General features: G+C 42.6%; 1 protein-coding gene across 1 annotated transcript in view; it reads left to right on the top strand.

The window, feature by feature from the left end:
* HORMAD2 (HORMA domain containing 2) overlaps window positions 1-20096 on the top strand; it is a 73467-nt gene that overhangs the window by 2827 nt on the left and 50544 nt on the right. Inside the window, exons 3-11 of the mRNA XM_036741379.1 lie at window positions 735-872; window positions 7753-7816; window positions 8296-8332; window positions 12433-12453; window positions 13070-13096; window positions 16822-16884; window positions 18083-18093; window positions 19009-19160; window positions 19300-19536. Coding sequence (XP_036597274.1) covers window positions 735-872; window positions 7753-7816; window positions 8296-8332; window positions 12433-12453; window positions 13070-13096; window positions 16822-16884; window positions 18083-18093; window positions 19009-19160; window positions 19300-19536 — 750 coding nt within the window. The remainder of the gene's footprint in view (window positions 1-734; window positions 873-7752; window positions 7817-8295; window positions 8333-12432; window positions 12454-13069; window positions 13097-16821; window positions 16885-18082; window positions 18094-19008; window positions 19161-19299; window positions 19537-20096) is intronic.

The raw sequence follows: 20096 nt of genomic DNA, 5'->3' as shown, positions 1-20096 counted from the left end.
GATACTGGAGTGGGTTGCCGTTTCCTTTTCCAGCTCATTTTACAGATGACTAAATTGAGGCAAACAGGGTTAAGTGACTTGTCCAGGGTCACACAGCTAGTAGAGTATAAGCTAGTATCTGAGGCCAGATTTGAATTTAGGTCTTTCTGACTTCGACACCTAGCTGCCCATTAATTGGGACTTGGCCTCAGACACTTATTAGCTGTGTGACCCTGGCAAGTCACTTAACCCTTTTTGTCTCAGTTTCCTTATCTGTAAAATGAGCTGGAGAAGGAAAGGGCAAACGACTCCAGTATTTTTGCCAAGAAAATCCCTTGGACAGTATTGGTGTGCTATGGTCCACGGGGTCACTAAAAGTCAGACAAGACTGAGCAGCAACAATCATCTCAATGGAAGGTTTGTGATGATGATCACGATGTCTTGAAAAACCACCCTTTTACCCTAAACACCGAGATTGTTCTGAAAAAAGTCAAATTTGGGCCTGAATTATCAAGAGGATAATTAACTTAACCCTTTCATTTTGATTGGCTGTGGAATTCTGGCCTGATGCCTTTTTTTTTTCTTTTTTGGCGAGCTCCTTTTCCTTATGAGCCCTCCCTTTCCCCAAACAGGATTTGATGCTTTTATGTCCTGAGAAATCTTTCCACTTTACAATCTGGATAACTGTGGGATTTACTGTGTGCTGATCTTTCAAAATGCTAATCTTTGCCATTTTTTTTCCCTCCAGGAAGCAGCTCTGTTCCCAGCTCAAATCATCACTGAGCACGAATCTCTAGTATTGGTGAAGAAGCTCTTAGCCACTTCCATCTCGTGTATTACGTACCTTCGGGGGCTGTTTCCAGAGAGTTCTTATGGAACCCGCAAATTAGCTGGTAAAGCTTAAGTCAATGATGAATTCTGATCTTTTCGATCTTTTCCTTCTTGGCTCTGCTTGGTAGTAGCATCAACCATTTCCCACTCACAGAAGGTGTTAATCCCCAGGCCTGTGCCAGCTCTTCCTGATTGATTTGTTCATTTACATACCTCTTTAATTTAACTATCCCAGATTCAATAGTTTTACCACTAGGTGCCATTAGTTCCTGGCTTGATACCAAATGGCAGATTAAGCAGCCAATAAATCTCTGTGAGCAAGTCTAGGAACTCTGGGGCTTATCTGCAGAGGCAACAGCAGCTGGGTTAAAGGCCATTTGAGGCACAGTATTTGGACTGCTCTACCAGGGCAGTCTTTTGGTCTCAAAAATGAAATTGTATTTGAAGTGCTTTCTGACACTGATTGGGTCTAGTGGCAAAGCCATTTTGCCTGTTCAGAGTTGCTCAGAGAGTATATATACATACCTCTGCCAAACCCACGTCAGTCCCATCATTGAAATTTTAGCAACTTAAATCACTAAAGATCAGTTTTAATGATGCATCCATGAAATGGAAGCTACCTTGGGTTCTCAAACCCTAGGCCAACGGGGAAAGCTCTGGAAGGTTCTACTACATACAGGGTTTCACGAACTTTAAAGTGTTGTGTCCATGCCAGCAATGGTGGTGGTGATGGTAGAGTTGGAGAGGCTCTACGGGTGGGCCCAGTGACAGGGCTATTGTTTGAGGACCAGTGTAGGTAAATTTGGAGAGGTTTGCTGCTAGGTTGGCTTCAGGGAGGTTACTTTTTGAATTAGTTTTCAAATACTGTCTACTGAGTCATAAAGGGGTTGCGATCTGTGTGGGTGGAAGGAATACCCAATCGGTGAGGAGATCATGGTTCCTTGAAGAATAAACTGTTTTGGCAACTGTCAGTTTTATCTTCCTGTCAGTTGTCAGATCTCTTCATTTATATGGTCTGAGCTTTGTCTGTTTTTCATACCTTTAGTAATTTTTTGGTCATCACCTTTTTAGTTTGTTTCTGCTTTTCTCTCCCTTTCATTTTCAAAATTCCTTCTGGGCATTCTATTTTCATCTCCTTTCAGGTGAGACTTTTACATTTGAGCAGAAAGCTGGTTTAGAACAGCAGTCATTTGGAAAACCTTCTGTTGACTTTTAATTAAACTAGTGACTACCATTTGAAAAATACAGTAGAATTCTCCAAATTTCTCTCTTCGGTGTTACTTTTCCCAATTCATCTTTACACTAAACTTCTTAATTCCAAATTTAATGATTTGCTTTGGTTTCTTCCTAATTTCATTTCATTCTTAATGCTCTTCCTTTCTAAACTGTATTTGATACTGGCTCACCCTGCAATTCATATCCTGGAGACAAGGAAACTGTAAAGGTCAATTACATTGGTCATTTAAAGATGCTTCTGTGGTGTACAGTCATTGCTCACTTGTATTGTTAAATAGCAATAAAGTTGTTAGTAACAATCATAACTGACATTTACCTAGCACCTTTATATAGGGTAGGACAGGTCAGTTGATCTTCATAACTGCCATAGAAGTAGATGCTATGGATCATGTCTCTAACATACGTCCCATGGCCGCTTACGGCCCACCAAAGGATTTCTGGCAGCCCATGAAAAATGTAGAGGATAGAAATACAGGCCTGTACCCCATGCCACCAGGAGGCTCTAGATGTCATCATCCTGATTTTATAGATGAGGAATCCTAGGCTCAGAGAAGGCAGGTCACTTGTCAGTGGTCACACAGCTAGAAAATGTCATCGATGGAAATGGAGCCCAGCACGGCCTGAGTCTATGTCCTGCTCTGTATTCTACTCTGCAGTGTCATTTTGCTTACCAGTGTCTCCCACCTGCCAAATCTAAGGCTTCCCACAATGATCGTACTGCTTAGAGGTGTCTTCCCTTTGTAACAATGCTAAAGAATTGCAAATTGTCAGTATGAAGGAACTTGAGGGGTCATGCATCCAGGGTCTGAATCCCTGCTGCGACATAGGATCATAGGAATAAGGGCTGGTAGGGAGAGACTTGAAATATTGCTTGATCTAAACCTCTTGTTTAACAGATAGAGAAACTGAGATACACAGAGCTGATTATCCATTCTGTGGGACAAAGCTTCTAGTGAAAGAGAGCTGTCTTCATTAAGAGACGACCCATTCCCATTCTTTAAAATTTATTTTTTTATTTTTAGTTTACAACGCTCAGTTCCACAAGTTTTTGAGTTCCAAATTTTCTCCCCCTCCCTCTCTTCCCCCCTCTCCCCCAAGATGACATGTAATCCAATATAGGTTCTACATATACCTTGACATTAAACTTTTTTCCCACAATAGTCAAGTTGGAAAGAGGAATTATAACCAATGGAGTGAGCCATGACAAAGAAGAAACAAAACCAAAAAAAGAAAAAAAAAAGAGCAAATAGTTTGCTTCAATTTGCATTCAGACTCCGTTGTTCTTTCTCTGGATGTGCACAGCTTTTTCCACCCTGAGTCCTTTGGAGCTGTCTTAGAACCTTGCATTGCTGAGAAGAGCCAAGTCTATCAAAGTTAGTCATCACAGATACCGTGTGTCTGTAATTGTGTATAATGTTCTCCTGGTTCTGCTCCCCTCACTCAGCATCAGATCATGTAAGTCTTTCCAGATTATTATGAAGTCTGTCTGCTCCTCATTTCTTATAGCACAATAGTATTCCATTACCTTCATATACCACAACTTGTTTAGCCATTCCCCAATTGATGGGCATCCCCTTGATTTCCAATTCTTTGCCACCACAAAAAGAGCTGCCATAAATATTTTTGTATATATGGGTCCTTTTCCCACATGTATGACCTATTTGGGATACAGCTCTAGAAATGGTATTGCTGGGTCAAAAGGTATGCACATTTTTATACCCCTTTGGGCATAGTTCCAAATTGCTCTCTAGAATGGCTGGATCAGTTCACAACTCCACCAACAATGTGACAGTGTTCCTATTTTCCCACATCCTCTCCAGCATTTATCATTTTCCTGTTTTGTCATGTTAGCCAATCTCACAGGAGAGATGTGGTACCTAAGAGTTGTTTCGATTTGCATTTCTCTAATCAATAGTGATTTAGAGCATTTTTTCATATGACTATAGATATCTTTAATTTCTTCCTCTGAAAACTGCCTGTTCATATTCTTTGACCATTTATCAATTGGAGAATGAATTGTATTCTTATAAATTTAACTCAGTTCCCTATATATTTTAGATATGAGGCCTTTATCAGAGACGCTGGTTGTAAAAATTCTTTCCCAGTTTTCTGCTTCCCTCCTAATCTTGGTTGCATTGGCTTTGTTTGTACAAAAACTTTTTAATTTAACGTAGTCAAAATTATCCGGTTTGCATTTTGTAATACTCTTTCTCTTGTTTGGTGATAAATTCTTCCCTTCTCCATAAATCTCACAGGTAAATTATTCCTTACTCTCCCAAATTGCTTATAGTATCAGCTTTTATTTCTGAATCATGAAGCCATTTTGACTTCCATTCCCATTTTTAAGAGCTATAATTGTTAGAAAGTATTGGTCTGAAACTGGCCCCTCTCTCATTTTCACTCCTTAGTTTTGTGCTCTGGGGCTCTAGAGAAACAATTCCATCCCTTTTCTACATGTTAACCATTGGATTATTTGAAATTAGACATCATGTTCCTTCAAATCTCTTTTCCTCCCTAAAAAGTGCTTTAGAGATAATCTCTTAGACCCATCCACAAGTAGAAGAGGCTACGTGGGGAGACAGGGAGCTCCCCTTCTCTGGAGATGATCATTGCATGTCAAGTGTGTTGTAGTGAATGTAAGCTCCTTGAGCACAGGAATGTCTTACTTTTGTATCTGCGTTGCCTCACCCCTGGTGGCTGCTTAGTAAATGCTTCTTGGTTGATTCTTTTTCAGATATTGATTGGACTAGGTAAAGTTCTACATGTTTTCCATATGTTATCTCTGTTGGTGAGATAGTGCAGATGTTCATGTATTTCTACTGTTTATTGAGCACTGTCTTCATTAAGCAGCATAGTGGTGATGGTGGGGAGTTACTTAAGAAATCTGATGTAGGGTCTCTGCCCTCAAGCACACTTATATCAGAAGCATGCTTAATATACATTGAAATCATTCCCCTTCTAGGAATCCCTAAATACTTTGCTAATATAGAGCACGTTTCACATCTCTCTTGAGACCTAGAGCTCGCTTCTTCTTCTTCATTTTAAAGATGGCAACAGAGAAGTACGAAATGGTAAAGTGACTCATGTAAAGTCATACAGTGAGTCAGTGATGGATTTGGGTACTAGTTTTGACTCCTGACTCCCTAATATAGACACTAAGTCAAAATTCTCTTTAATTGGACCCCTTTGTTTTTCCCTAAGTACAGAAAGCTATTTGTACTTCCCCTGATGAAATCAGAGTTTTGAGAATAATTAATGGGAGTTTTCTCCACTTTTTCCTCTTTTTTATCTCTTCCTTTTTAAAAAATCTGGTTCAGCAAAAGAAAATAGGAAAATGGGGATAAATTGGGTCTGTATTTTGAACTGGTGAATCACAGAATGCTAGGAACTAGAGGGAACCTTAGAAGGCATCTACTCCAGCCACTTCATTTTACAAATGAGGAAGCCAAGATCCAGGCAGACAATCTTTTCATATTCATTCCCTGTAGGGAATCCTTTTAAATTCAGCAGAAGTACAGAAGTTCCTTTTGCAAGTCAGCTTAGCTTCTGCTGAGCTATAAAGAAAGCTAGGAGAGAAAAAAAAAAACAAACAAATCATGATCCAAATTGGAATCAAGGTACATGTCAGCTCACAGTGATTTCTTTCAAAAACACATATTTAGGGTTAACATTTTCTTAATGTAACCATTCTGCCAGAGGCTTCCTCCTAACATGTATGCTTCAGGTAGCTCTCATTTCTCTCTATCCCTGGCGCTTCCCAAAGAATGGCCATCAGCTCCCCTTAGAAGCACTCAGGGTCACAAGGTATCAAATGCAGAATGAGTTTTATGTGCACAGCAAAGCATATAGTCAAGGCAACAAGCATCTCTTGCGTTCCTACTATGTGCCAAGCACTGCACTAAGTTCTGGAGATATAAAGAAGGGAAAAAAAATAGTCTCTGCTCTTGAGGAACTCCCACTCTAATAGGGGAGACAACATGCAAACTATTATGTATAAATGAGATATGTACAGGATAACTTGGAGGTAATCACAGAGGGGAGGTGCTGGCATGAAGGGGCATTGGGAAAGGCTTTTTGTAGAAGGTAGGATTTTATCTGGGACTTGAAGAAAGCCAGGAGATGGAGATAAGGAAGGAGAGAATTATAGGCATGGGAATTAGCCAGTGAAAATGGAGTTTGGAGATGGAATATGGGGTGGGAAGAAGAGCGAGGAGGCGGCAGAAGGCATTCATCCCTGATTCCCTTCATTTCTCTTTTCTGTTTGGCTTCCGAGTGTCTTGACAGGACAAAGGACTTATAGTGCCTACCTGTGTGGGATGACTGGGAAGAGAAGAACCTCAGGAATCACTAAAGGGTCAAGCAAGCCCCTTTCAGTGGGCCGCCACCTGCTCCTGGGGACCTATAGAGCTCTCCCTACTGCCCTGAAAGGGAATCCCAGCAAGGGAGAAGAACTTAGGGCTTTTTAACACCCATTGTTCACTGCTGTGGCTCAACTCACTTCCCTAAGTCATTGGAGAAGGGGGGAAGGAGAAGGGAATGAGCATTTATTAAGCACCTGCTGTGTGCTTAATAGCACTGTGCTAAGTGCTTTACAATATCTTATTTGATCCTCACAACCCTGGGAGGTAGGAGTGATTATGGTTGAGGAAACTGAGGCAGGCAGAAATTAAGTGACTTGCCCAGGGTCATACAGCCAGTAAGGGTCTGAGGTTGGATTTGAATGCAGGTCTTGACTCCAGGCCCAGCTCCAGGCTCTCTCTACCGGCCACCAGCTGCCCTTATTCTCTTCCTAGATTTTCTTACATCAGTACTGCATCGTCCTGTTCGGTTTTTCTTTTCTAGCTCCTTGCTGAGTTGGGATGTCTCCTGGGGATGTGTTCCAGCTCTGTGGAGATGAAATAAACAGGGCTGACGTGCCTCTTGGCGATTCGACACTTTCTAGCTCCTTCAGGCATGGTTAGGGCCCTTTCAGACTGTCTGCTCTTTCAGGCAAGTCCCACAGTCTTCACCCTTCACACCAGCTGTATCTCAGGCTGCTCTGAAACAGAATGCTCCATCCCATTCCCCCATTTTCATTCCTGTCCATTAGGATGATTCTTCTCACATTTCCCCTCTCTCCCTGCCTCCTGTGGCAAAGTATCTCTTGCTCGCTCACCCTGTCCCACTAAGTCTTGTGGGTCTGGGGGACCCTCTTTATGCCCTCTCCTGCCTGTCTTCCCATTTCCTAGCTTCCTCAGCAGTAGCTGGGCTGGGCCATGAAAATCAGCCTGTGCTGTAAGAAAGCACCAGAAGCCAAGTGAGAGTGGGGGCTTCCTGCGGAGACATGCGGGACACATTGGAAGAGGTAACTGCCACGGGTGTGAAGTTGTGTGTCCCTGCCACATTCCTAAAAAGTAAAGTTACATAAATTGTGTAAGCAAAGCAGTGGAGGTAGTATGGCACCATGGCCAAAACCCCAGGCCTCGGCAGCAGGAGACCAGCTTCACATCTGGGCTCCTGCCACTCGGTAGCTGTGTGGCCGTGGGACACTCACTTCTTTTGTCTTGGCTGCAGCTTATTCATCAGTAAAATGGTCTAGTTGTCCTAGATAATGTCAAAGGTCCCTTCCAGCTCACATACTGTATAGAGAGAGGAGAGCTAACTATAGCTTGGGTGATCGAATTAAAACAGGAATGCAACTCAAGTAATAATGTGTTCTTTTCATAGACCTCAGTTTAAAAATCCTTCGAGAAGATAAGAGATGCCCTGGATCAATGCAGATTATCAAGTGGTAAGTAGCTCAAATTCAGAATGGGTTGAACAACATTTTTATCATGTAGCAAATAACTGACTAGGTTTTAAATGCCTAGATTAGAAATCTAAGAGCTAGCATTGGCAAATACGTATTTAATAGCACTGTCTCATGTTTTAGGATAGGCATCTGTGGAAAATGATCCAATAATCCTGTTTTTCAATATTTTAAGAAAAAATTTATTTGTGTCAAGAGGAAAACAAAAAGTCGACCAGATGGAGTCAAGGGCCTGAGCCCTGACTCCCAGGCTAATCCCATCTCTGACTCCTAGAGTTTATTGACATGCCACAACATACGTGATAAGTCTTTGATAGTGACTGACCAGAAGAGGCAAAGGGGTTATTGATTTGTGGCTGCTTCAGTCTAACAAATGCAAATAGAAACTTCTTTTCTTGGCTGGTTTTTCTTTTTTGCTTTGAGATTGACCCATGTTAACATTGACCATTTATTTCTTGCAGGATTCAAGGTTGTTTTGATGCTTTGGAAAAGAAATATGTAAGTCTTTTAAGATTTCTGTTGTGATCAAAGGCCCATCTCTTATCACTTATCAAACTAGAATGATACCAAAGATTAGACCCGGGATCTGTGCCTGAATTTACATTCATAGACCAGTTTCCTTTCCATTGCTGGCATTAAATGCTTACTTAGGTTTTAAGAATACTTTGTCTCACTGATGTCTTTACTTGACATCACTCAGAAATCCAATACTCTTTTTCTCTTTCATAAGCTCATGGCTCTCTCATGACCACAGAGTTTCCTTTGAAGTCACTGGAAGAGGTCCACAGGATGTGAAACCGAGGAGACAAGAATCTGGAACTTAGCACTTTGAATGTACTCAGAATTGTAGAGATTTAACTTGAAGATAAGAAAGGAAAATTTGTCCTGTGGAGGCTGTTTGTGTCTCAGTTGTGCTGGCAACCAGTATTGGTGCCTATGTACTACATGTATGCTAAAAATTGCTTCTTCGAGGTTCCTGTTCAGCATGGAAGAACATTTGTTCATCTGGGAAGCCAATATGCCTATGTTACATACCTACTCTGAACAAAACAGGCACTGAGGGTGATCCTAAGATAAATAAGACATGGTCCTGCCCCTTAAGAAATTTATAATTAAGTAGGGTGGCTGGGGGGTGGGGAGGTAAAGCATATCCACTTGTAACTGCAATACCAGATGGAACCTAAATGCTCATTTCTGTTGAAGATTGTCAGGTATTGGAAATGGTGTGAGTGGAATCAGATTCAGGAAGCTAGGCCTCAGAAGGGACAGAGTGCAGGCTGGCCAATATTCAGGGTTCACAAATAGGGGTATATAGTGGGACATAAGGGTGCTTTGAGTCAGACTGCAGAGGGCATTGGATGCCAGGCTAAGGAGTCTGGATTTTGATAAGCAATAGGATCAGAACTATTGGACATTAGGAAGACTGATCTGACGGTGCCATGCGTGGCTAGTTAGGAAGGGACCTACCAGAATCGGAAGAATGGCCCAGAGGCTATTGTAGTGATGCTAATGATGGTAAAAGGGCTTAGAGTGGTGGCAGTGCTGATGAAAATGAGAAGACCAATGTGATGTGACAGGTGTTGTTGGGGTAAAATAGATGAGGCGTTTGACTGGATGTAGGGAGGGAGAGGTCAAGGAAGAGAGACTGAGCTTAAGTGACCCGAGACTGGTGGCTACGTTACAACTTGGGGGGGAGACAAGAGTAGGATTTTTTTTGGGGGGATGAATTCAACATTGGACGTAAAGAGTTCAAGGTGGCAGCAGAAAAGTAGTAAAAAAGACCCAGAAGACATAGTCCTGCCAGAAGGTGCTCACTACTTCATCAGGTGGGCAAGTCTGACAGGCATTAATAAGCTCAGAGCTCTCAGCACTCTTTTCCCCTCTCTGTGATCCCCTCTCCTCTCTGCTTTCTCATCTGTATTCTCTTTTGTTTAACTTTGGTTCCATAAACCTCTTGAATGAGTAAATCTTAAGCCAATTGAATTGGTCTGAATCAGAGGGACAGTTGGAAAGCATCCTGAATGCCAAGAACAGGGGTGGAGAACCTGGGGCCTTGAGGCCACATGTGGCCTTCTAGATCCTTAAATGAAGCCTTTTGACTCAATTCAAATTTTAAAAATTGGGATTCAGTCAAAAGGCCACACTTAAGGATCTAGGAGGCCACATGTGGCCTCAAGGCCCCAGGTTCCTCGCCCCTGGCCAAGAACTTTCCTCTGAGGCCGTGTCCATACATAGCTAGAAGATGGATGGTTTGAATAAATTCACTAAGACAGTTTGTGGTAGTCATTCAGCAAGTATTTATTAAGGACCTACTAGTTACTGGGTACTGGGGATGTGAAGACAACCAAGGGAACTTACCACCCACAAAGAGCATCCATTCAAGGATGTGGATCCTGGACTATACCATGTGTGTTATATGCACATATGTACATACAGGCTGTCCCCAAAGCCTTGGTGCAGTTCTAAACATTAGCAGGTTTTACTAGCTAAAACTACATTTACATATTTTATGTGTGTAAGTATGTATATACCCAATAAATATGGAGAGAATAAATACACATAAATCTGAGCTGGTAGTTTGGGAGGTAGGGCACTAGCAGTTGGGGGATCGGGAAAGGCTTCAAAAAGATGATGATGGTGCATCTTAAAGAAGGAGAGAGCCTTGGTGGGGTGGATGTGAGGAGAGAGGGCATGCTAGGCATGGGGGATGGCCAGGGCAAAGGAATGGAGACTGGAGATAGACAGTCTTGTGTGAGAAACAGAGAGAAGGCTACTTTGGCTGAATCCAGAGTGCAGGAGAGGGAGTGATATCTAAAAAAGATGGAAAAAGAGGTTGGGGCAAGATGGTGAAAGGCTTTAAAAACTAAATAGAGTGGTCTCCACTTGATCCTAGAGGAAAGGAGGAGCCACTGGAGCTTATAGAGGCCCAGGGTGGTGAGCGACATGGTTCTGTTTGCCCTTTGGGAAAATGCTGGACATGAGTGGGACTGGAGGCAGCTGGGAGAAGAGTCAGGAGGCTGGAGCGATAATCTGGGTGCAACAGGCCGTAAGGGCCTGAACGAAGGCGGTCACAGGTTGGGGAGAGAAGGGCTGAAACTGAACTGACTTGTTTTACTAAATCCACTGATTGTTGGATTGAGTTACTGGGCTACCATGGCATGCGGCCTCTGTTTACTGTTTAATGCAGAGTTCATACCTCGGAACTTTAAAAATGTGTTCTTTAAAGAAAAGTTAATCTTTGAAGGGGCCATGTCATATTTCTAAAGCTGCCACAGTAAGCACAGACTAACTCTAAGGGAGCATTTTAGCCAAGAGCTCTGCGTGCTCCGCTAGCTCCCTTCCACCTGGCCAAGACCCAGTGCTGTTTGCTCCTGAAGTGATTGATATACCCCAGGGCTGCCTCCACGAAAGCCTCGTGTTGTGGTGCTGGGAGCTCTGGGCTCTCATCGCCGCCGTGCAGTTAGCAGACAAGCCACATTGTGTCGCTAACGTTCTATCAATTGGCCCGTGAGGAAAATCTGGGGCTGTTGGAGTGTATTAGAGCCTAGTTTTGTGCTCTGAGTTACCATAGTTTGGGAATTTCTGTGCTTTTCCAAGTATAGTGGTCCTGTTGATAACATTGGTGCTGAATGGGGGAAGGCCCTGGATTTCAATCAGGGAAGATCTGGGCTCAAAAGCCACCTCAGATGCTAGCTGTGTGACCTTAGGCAAGTCACTTAACACCTCTCTGCCACCTTTTCCTTATCTGTAAAATGAAGATGTTAAACTCATTTCCTTTAAGGTTCTTTCCAGCTCTAGCTATATCATCCTATAATTGAAAAAAGCATTTATTTAGTTTACAATATGTGCCAGGCATGGTGCTAAGTGAGGGTATGAAGACAAAAAGCAGGACAGCCCCTGCCCTTAAGGAGCTTATTTTCTAATAGGGGAAGATAGCACATATAGGGGAGGGAGGGGCGTGTTTTTGGCCTAAGAAGCCACCAGATGGATGGTGAGTGGAGCTCTTTCCAGGAAGGGCGGCATTGACTTGATTATTGTTCTTAGGGTCAGAGGTGGTAAGCTAGGGGCGGAGGATGATGGGGAGATGGCTGGAGTGTAGCTCAGTGGGTCTGGAGGCCCTGCTTGTGGCAGCTCTCAGAAATCAGGAGTTCAGGGCCCCAGAGAAGGAGCTTGAGAACATGGGGGCACGAGCCACATTCAGACTGTAAATGAAAGGTTTTAGATCAGGCTTTTATCATATTTCATAGACTTATTTCATAGCTGAATCTATATAAAAAGCAGTGGTGCGGTCCCTCCACCACTGTCCATTTCTTGAGGGCCCAGGCTGTACATACTCTAGTTATGTGTTTTGAATGAATGAGTGAAAGACTGGCATAGGGACTGTCTTTTGCCTTTCTTTGTATCCCCAGCACTTAGCACAGTGCCAGGCACGTATTAGGTGTCTGATAAATGTTTGCTGACTGCCCTCCTTCCCAAGCCTTTGGATCATCTCTAGAGCCATATTTAGTTAAACTAAATTATGTATCTATATCTATACTAACACAGGAACCCATAAACATACAGAGGCGGACTAACAATTCTTTTCTTTTCTCATGCAGCTTCACATGGCAGCACTTGGAGTAAGTAAATATTTCAAAACCCACATTTTCCCCCCTTTCCTTATTCTTTGGAAGGGTGAGACATCCGACCCTTTTGTGTTTCAAAGTGTATTTACAAGAACTGCAAATACATGGTAGCTTCCCTCAGTTGTTGCCAGGGACACATCCTCATTGTTACCTTGTGAACTTAAAATTCAGTTGTAGAAGTTTTGTTGACTTTTCTTTGGAAATGGCAATTCTGTATGTGGTTGAGAATGGGGAGGAATCTAAGAGATTCCCCTTAACATCCTAAGGCCCCATCTAGCTGAAAGATTCCAAGTACAGACGTGTTAGGCTCATCTGCCTGTGGTTGGAGGACCTGCTGAGCTCAGTTCAAAGGGACTGGTGCGTCACTAGAATGCATTCTTCTGGAGTGAGAAACTGTTTGCTAGGCAATTCTTGGAGATGGCAGACCAAGCCATAAAGGAAAGGCTTAAAGCGGACATTGGCAATACCAGTGGATAGTGATGGATAGCCAGTATGTAACTAAATCCAATCCTCGGTTAATGTAGTACAAGTAAATCTTTTAGGACATGGAGTCAATGTAGGCAGAATAGTATGTTAAAAATCAATTAAATTTTACTTTTTATTAAAACAGATTTATACAAATCCTGAGGCGCCAGAGGTAAGAAGAAAAAAATCCTAAGTATATTTCCTCAAATATGCTTAACTTCAGTTTGAAATCTACCTGTTTCTGGTACCTAACATAGTTCTTGGCCATAGGACATGCTTCGTAAATGTTTGTGGATTAATTGAATTTCCCTGTTGCTTTCTCCCAATTGAATGTAAACTTCTGGAAGCCAGAGACTTATTTTTTTAGCCTTTGTATTTCTAGAGCTTACTGTCAGCTCTTTGAAACTAGTAGGTGCTTAATTAATGTTTGTTCTCTTGGATTGGATTGGATTTAATTCCCTCACCACATAATCAACTGAGATCTTGTGGTATTCTTTATTATGTAGACTTGGCCCATGTTGATGCCCAGATAAGAGATCTCAAAAAAGTGAAAACCAAATCCTAGACGCTGTTAGAAAAACACCTGAGCAGGACCTGGTCCATTCCATACTGCACTGAGAGAAAGGGGTGTTCATAATGTTGGAGGTGACATTTTTAAATTTGAAAGATTCCAACATCTTATGGTAAAGTAATTTCATTTATTGAAAGAATAAAAGTATTGACATTAGCGTTCTGGCATAAATCCAAATTGATTGCCGTATTGACTAAATTACCTCTTTTTTCTGCAATCTTTTCTTTTAAAAAAAAGTTTTATTTTTGGTCTTTTCCCCCATGCCAGTGGTTTCCCTTTGTAGCCCTGCCCTCACATCGAACCTTCCCTTGTAACAAAGAAAACTAATGAAGGAAAGTCAACTGATAAAGGAAATGTTTGACAGCATTAGCATTCTGTGCCCATAGTCCCCCACCTCTCTACTGAGAGGAGGGAGGTAATGTTTTCTCATCTGTTCTGCAGGATCAAGGCCATTCGTCAGAATTCGGCTTGCTTTTAACACTGTTTCGGTTTACATTATTGGAGTCATTGTATATATTGGTCTCAGTATTTTGTGTTCTTTGCTCTGCATTAGTTCTTTATAAGCCACTTCACGATCCTCTAGAGTCTTTATATTTGCCATTTCTTACAGCACAATAATATTCCATTAATTCATATAGCAAAGTTGGAATTACATTTTTTTCAGCCATCCTCCAGTCAATGGACACCCAATGTAGCTCCGGTTTTTTGCTGCCTTCTCCTCCCCTCTCCGCCCCATACCCCCCAAAAAGTGCCATTCCAAATGTTTTGGTATATATGAAGCCTTTCTGCCTTTGAGTTTTACATGGTAGGAAGGTTGCTGGGTCAAAGGGAATGAATGATTGTACTTTTCTTAGAGGCAGCTGGTGGCATAGTGGATTGAGCACTGGTCCTGAAGTCAGGAAGACCTGAGTTCAAATTTAGACTCAAACACTAGCTGTGTGACCCTGGGCAAGTCAGATGCCTCAGTGAGGGTCAAAGAAGATCCTATTGTTCCGGTGCTCAGTGCAGTGCCCTGCACATAGTAGATACTTTATAAAGGGCTATTCTCTTCCCCCTTCTTGCATAATTCCCAATTATTTTCCAGAAGGTGTGGCTCAACTAATTCATCACCCCATGAATAAAATATCAATATGCCTATCTTCTCACAGCCCCTTCTGTCTGCCCCTCCCCTCCCGCTATGGTTTCCATCTTTTCCTGTCTTTGCCTGACAGCTTGATAGGGGGTAGAGGGTCTTTGGGGAGTCAGGAAGACCTGGATCAAAGTCTTGCCTTTGACACATACCAGCTGTGTGCCCTGGGCAAGTCCATTTATAAGTTCCCTAGGCAGTGCTCAAAGCCTAATGATCATTTTCCTAGGAACCACTTTCCAGCCCACGCCTCCCTACCCTGTCTTGGGTTTGGGAAGGAGATTGCTTTGAGTCGCTGTGTGGGCCTTCACGATTCCCCTTATTGAAGTCCAGCCTGTTGAGACTTTGTGTATCCTGAAGCTGCCACGCAGGGGTGGTGTTAGCTAGCCCTGCCAGCCTTGTGCCAACCCCCAACTGGAGAAGCATGCCATCTTGCCAAGTCATTGATGGTCATCTGGAACAGCAGACCAGGGCCGAGGCCTCGGTCTGCAAGATGATGTTCAGTAGCTCTGGCAGGGGGAAAACTGGTTTGCACAGACATGGGCGTCCAAAATGCCCAAACCAGTTGTACCCCTTTCTACCTTTATTTGTAGAGGAATTTCACAAATGTTGTTTTTGCAATTTTAAGGGTTTTTAAGGGTTTTGAGATTTTCCAGACCAAAGCTTTCTGATTGTCTATCACTGAGTCAGACGGTGGTTTCCTTCAGCAGTGGTTATCATATTTCTAACACATGATAGGTGCTTTGTTTAAAACCTGGGGGCTTGGGGTAGTGAAATGCTGAATTAATAATGTTGATAAACTCCAGGAAAATCTTATAAAGCAGACAGAAAAGTATCAAATGAGTGGGTGATATAGAGTAATTCAGGGAAAAGGGAGCCAGACTGTTTTAATGTAAGGTGGGGGAAATTCATTTATATCCCAGGGAAAGTATTTTGGAGTCACTGGAGACTGTTCTCTAAAGACATCAACTCAGTCAGCCCTTGCAGCCAAATTACCCCTGCCCCCATGAGGAGCAACTCATATGAGCAAGATTTTAATTAGTTGGAGACACTGAGGCGTAGAAAGTCCAGTAACTGGTGGGGAACCAGAAAAGGAACCCAGGAGACCCAAGGCCAAGGTCTCTTCTCAGACTAATGTTGTAGTGTGCTCACACCAATAGACATTGGTGCTCCCATGTCGCTGCTCCACCATTCCCACCTAACCTACCTTCACAGTATTAAGAAATTGGGGAATAGGGACATTTTTTTTGGAGGGGAAGGCAGGGCAATTGGGGTTAAGTGACTTGCCCAAGGTCACACAGCTAGTAAGTGTGTCAAGTGTCTGAGGTCAGATTTGACCTTGGGTCCTCCTGACTCCAGGGCCAGCCGGTGCTCTACTCACCGCGCCACCTAGCTATCCCCAAATATGGACCTTTTTTTTTCAGTAGAAATAGGACATATTGAAAGTATTATGGTGTCTAATTGAAGAAAATATTTATCTCTAAAAATTTGATGCTGTCTGTCCACAGCATCAAATTTATGGTATTAAGAGAGGTAGGAATAGAATATATGAAACACTCCTGGGTCCAACCCAACAGCCTGCCTCTGACAATAGGTAAGAAAAGCCTCCAGCTTCCTTTTACCTATTTTCCCATCTCCGCAAGCCTGGCACCCCAAATCTCAGAAAATGCTATTTATGAATCATATAATACTGTGAAACAAACATGTAAGTAAGAAAACTTAGCCAGCACTCATGGGGAATAGTCAACTGACAGTCTATCAACAAGTATTTATTAAGTGCCTACTATGATTTATGCTAGGTGATGGAGAAACAAACGCAAAAAATGAAGTTAACTCTTAGTTGTAGAAGGAGACACACCTCCATGGATTTGGGATGGTTATCAGTTTCATCGCTGAAATATTGCACATCTACATTTGCCTCACCTGGGCAACGCTTGGCTGTGTCCTTCCATAAACCCACCGCAGAGCAGGGAGCCTTCCTCTTGAGCAGGGGCTCTTAACTTGGGGATCTGTGAGCTGGGTTTTGTTTTTCAATATTTCTCTAATGGTGTTTCAATATGATTGTTTCTTTTGTAATCCTCTATATTTTGTTTTATGCATTTAAAAACATTATTCTGTGAGGGGGCTGTAGACAAGTAAGAAGGTTTCTATAGATCTTTTCTGAACCAGTCTGTTCGTCTGTTTTCTTTGACATTTCTAGAAAGTCACAGAGTTATACCAGTTCAAATTCCAATACACAAAGGAGGGACCCAGAATGGATTTTGTCAGGTAGGCCCTCATTGTAAACATTTAATTAAAATAATTGTAATTGGCCTCAAATATCATCATTCTTGGAAGGGTTGACACCTGGCAGGGTTTCATGAGACCCAGGAGAGACATTCTCTTTGCATCCTCCAGTGTTACATCCCATCATGGTTCTTGAAGACTCTGCCCACAGGGCACAATCAGCGACAGGTCCTACTAAGTTGGAAAGGTTACTAACCTACTCGGATGTTCATAAGGTGATGGAGTTTTCATTCACAGCCATTACAAAATACCACCTAAGTTAGAGTGGAGTTGCAGTATATGTGGAGGGAGTATCCACAGGAGGCCATCAAACATCCTTGTGTAGCAGGGGCCCTGCACCCCAAGCTTCCAGGGGATTGCCTGATCCAAGAATGATGACTCTGGGCATGCTCCATGGGGGAGGGACGGGGATGGGCACCACTATACCTGAGATCCCAAAGTCAAGTAGGGAGCAGATGTGATCGAAGCAAATAGAAGCTCCTTGAGAACAAGGGACAAGTCACACCCTTCTTTTTTACTCCCACGGTGTACTATGAACACATTGTAGGCATTCAATAATATAATTGTTTAACTGTGTTGATATGTAACAAACACACTTACTCACCAATAATTGTTTAGATTTTGTACTTGGAGAAATCTATGATCTCATCAGATACTTCCTCTGCTTGTATAGATTATTTTCCACAAATCATAGGATCTGAGCATCTCAGAATTGGAAGGCACCATAGAGGCCATGTAGTCCAACTTGGATGTATTGAGGGTACTCCCAATGTGGTGTAAACCTTCCTCTCATTCTTTAAGTGTTTGTTGATAGCAAAAGCGGGTTAGCAGAGATTGGATGCTGGTCAGAGTTGTTTTAGTAAGACCTTTCCAGGATGCCTTCCAACCCTGAAATTCTCTGGTTCTCTGATCTTATGCTGATATGATCAGTTAAGCAGTAATATTCAGACTTTGATGGGGAAGGGAAAATTAGGGCTTATTGGTAATTTTCTAGAAACCAAGGTTGTAATTTGAATTAGGTGCTTACTTTGTTGCATTTGTATTATCGGCTCTTCCATTAGAAAATATAATTCTCCCAGTAGAGAAATGCAGTGAAGAACTGGCCTTTGTCTTCCTTCCTTAGTGGTACTGAAGGTGTTGAGTGGATCACAGATGCAGCCTTCTCAGGCTGCCAGGGTTCACACAGGTAGGCCCTGAGGAATGGAGTTCAACATTCTTCATTGTTCCTGGGAGGGGCATTTCAAAGTGAACCAATTACTGCTGGAGTTGCCTTGCCCATAAATTATAGAAGTCTGAACATAATTGGAGAAGCAAACCCTGGAGAGACATCATAGAATCACGGCATTTGAAAGCTGGAAGCTACCTCAAAAATCATCCAGTCCAATGCCCTCATTTTACAGTTAAGGAAGCTGAAATCCAAAGAGGCTAGTTAGTGAATGAGGACTAGAATCTGGGGCCCCAGATTCCCTGCCTGAGGTTCTTTCCACTTGACTGTAGTCAATCCTACACTACAGTGGACCTTAGGACTTCACCAGTGTGGGATTCCTTCCGATAGTGTAGATTGCAACACAGCCCACATCTTCCCATAAACACCCACTGCAGCATATACTCTCAATAGGAACCTCAATGGAACGTGTAAATAAAATATTTAAAAATCAAATTATATTTCAAATATGTAAGTCCTTGTGATTTAAATAAGTCAATAAATTTTTATTAATGCCTACTATGTGGTAGGCGTTCTGTTAAGTGTTGGGGATACAGATGCAAAAAAGAAAGACAGTTCCTGCCCTCAAGGAAGTTACAGTCTAAGGAAGGAAGACAACACAAAACAGGAAAGGTGGGAGGTGGGTATTGTAGAAAAGTCCAAGAAATCCAATATGAGAGCAGCTGGCTGGGAAAGGAGGGGAAGTCAGTCCTACTAATCCTTTCGTAAAGCACAAAATCCCCTGTAAAGAGAATTACCTCAATATTGCTTGTTTTGGTAAATCGGCACAAACCTAGCCCAATATGTTATTTATAAGTATTCTGTTCCTCTTGGAAGAGAAGGTCAACCTTTCTTGTTTCTGAGACTCACCCCCTTGCCCTCCTGCTCTGATTATAGCATGAACACCAGCTTTGAGAGCGGGAAAACCAGCGAAGAGATCAAGAGTGCCAGTACCCTCCTCATCCGCAAGTTGTACGTCCTGATGCAGAATCTTGGCCCTCTTCCTAATGACATCACGCTGACCATGAAGCTCTACTACTACAACGAGGGTAGGCACTTTCCTCCCTGGGAAGTTCTTGTTGCCGGCAGATGTAAGGGATCTGGTGCAGCATCCTGAAAACGAAGGCCAGTGGCCCTACTGCACGCCCACCCTGCCTCTACTCATTGTTTTCTCATTTCGCTTTGCAGTGACACCTAATGAGTACCAGCCCCCTGGTTTCAGGGAAGAGCAAAATGCCCAGAGCTTTCTGTATGAGGGAGATCCCGTCAGCCTGAAGTTAGGCCTCGTTTCCACAAATTTTCACAGCTTCAAAGTGAAAGTTGTGACCGAGAGCCACAGGCTGATGAGTCTGGGCAGCAATCTGCTTCAGGAAAATAGCATCACTGAGATCTCCCATCAAGGCCTCGACTGTGATGAAGAGGAAGAGGAAGAGGAAGAGAAGGAGGAGGGAGAGGAAGAAGAAGAGGAAGGCAGGGTTAGTGTAAGAAAAGGCTTAAGAAGCTTCCTTTACCTCAGTCCCCTCCATTTGCCAAATGTGTATAGATGCTGTGGTCCCATGCTAGGTTCTGTGGAGGGTGCCAAGGGAAAAAAGTAGAACAGACACAATTCCTGGCCTCAGGGAGTGCAGTCTAATTTTTAAAAGGCAGTTTTCCTTAAGAGAGAAGTGCAGTTGGAACTATATCAAATTGTTCTCAACTATAAAAAGCCTTTAGATAGTTTCTTTGATTAGATATCTTAACCAGAAGTGGAAAATTTTAATTATTTTTCAAAATTTCACTTATAACTGGTAGATTTACAGTTCTGCCTTCATGAACATACAGAATGAATTCCCATTGCATTAAGAGGATTTCAGATCAGATGGGAGGGAGATTTTCCAGGCTTCTCAGGTTGAGAGGTGTGGGAAGAGGCCTGAGATTCTCTCTTCAGGAGACTTTTAGGGGTAGTCAGAGCCAGTCAGTGACATTTCTTTAGCTCCTACTATATA

This window comes from Trichosurus vulpecula, chromosome 1 (genome assembly GCF_011100635.1).
Source record: "Trichosurus vulpecula isolate mTriVul1 chromosome 1, mTriVul1.pri, whole genome shotgun sequence".
In the NCBI taxonomy this organism is placed as follows: domain Eukaryota; kingdom Metazoa; phylum Chordata; class Mammalia; order Diprotodontia; family Phalangeridae; genus Trichosurus; species Trichosurus vulpecula.
Note: the sequence above shows the minus strand (reverse complement) of the source record. Positions and strands in the feature narration are given on the sequence as shown.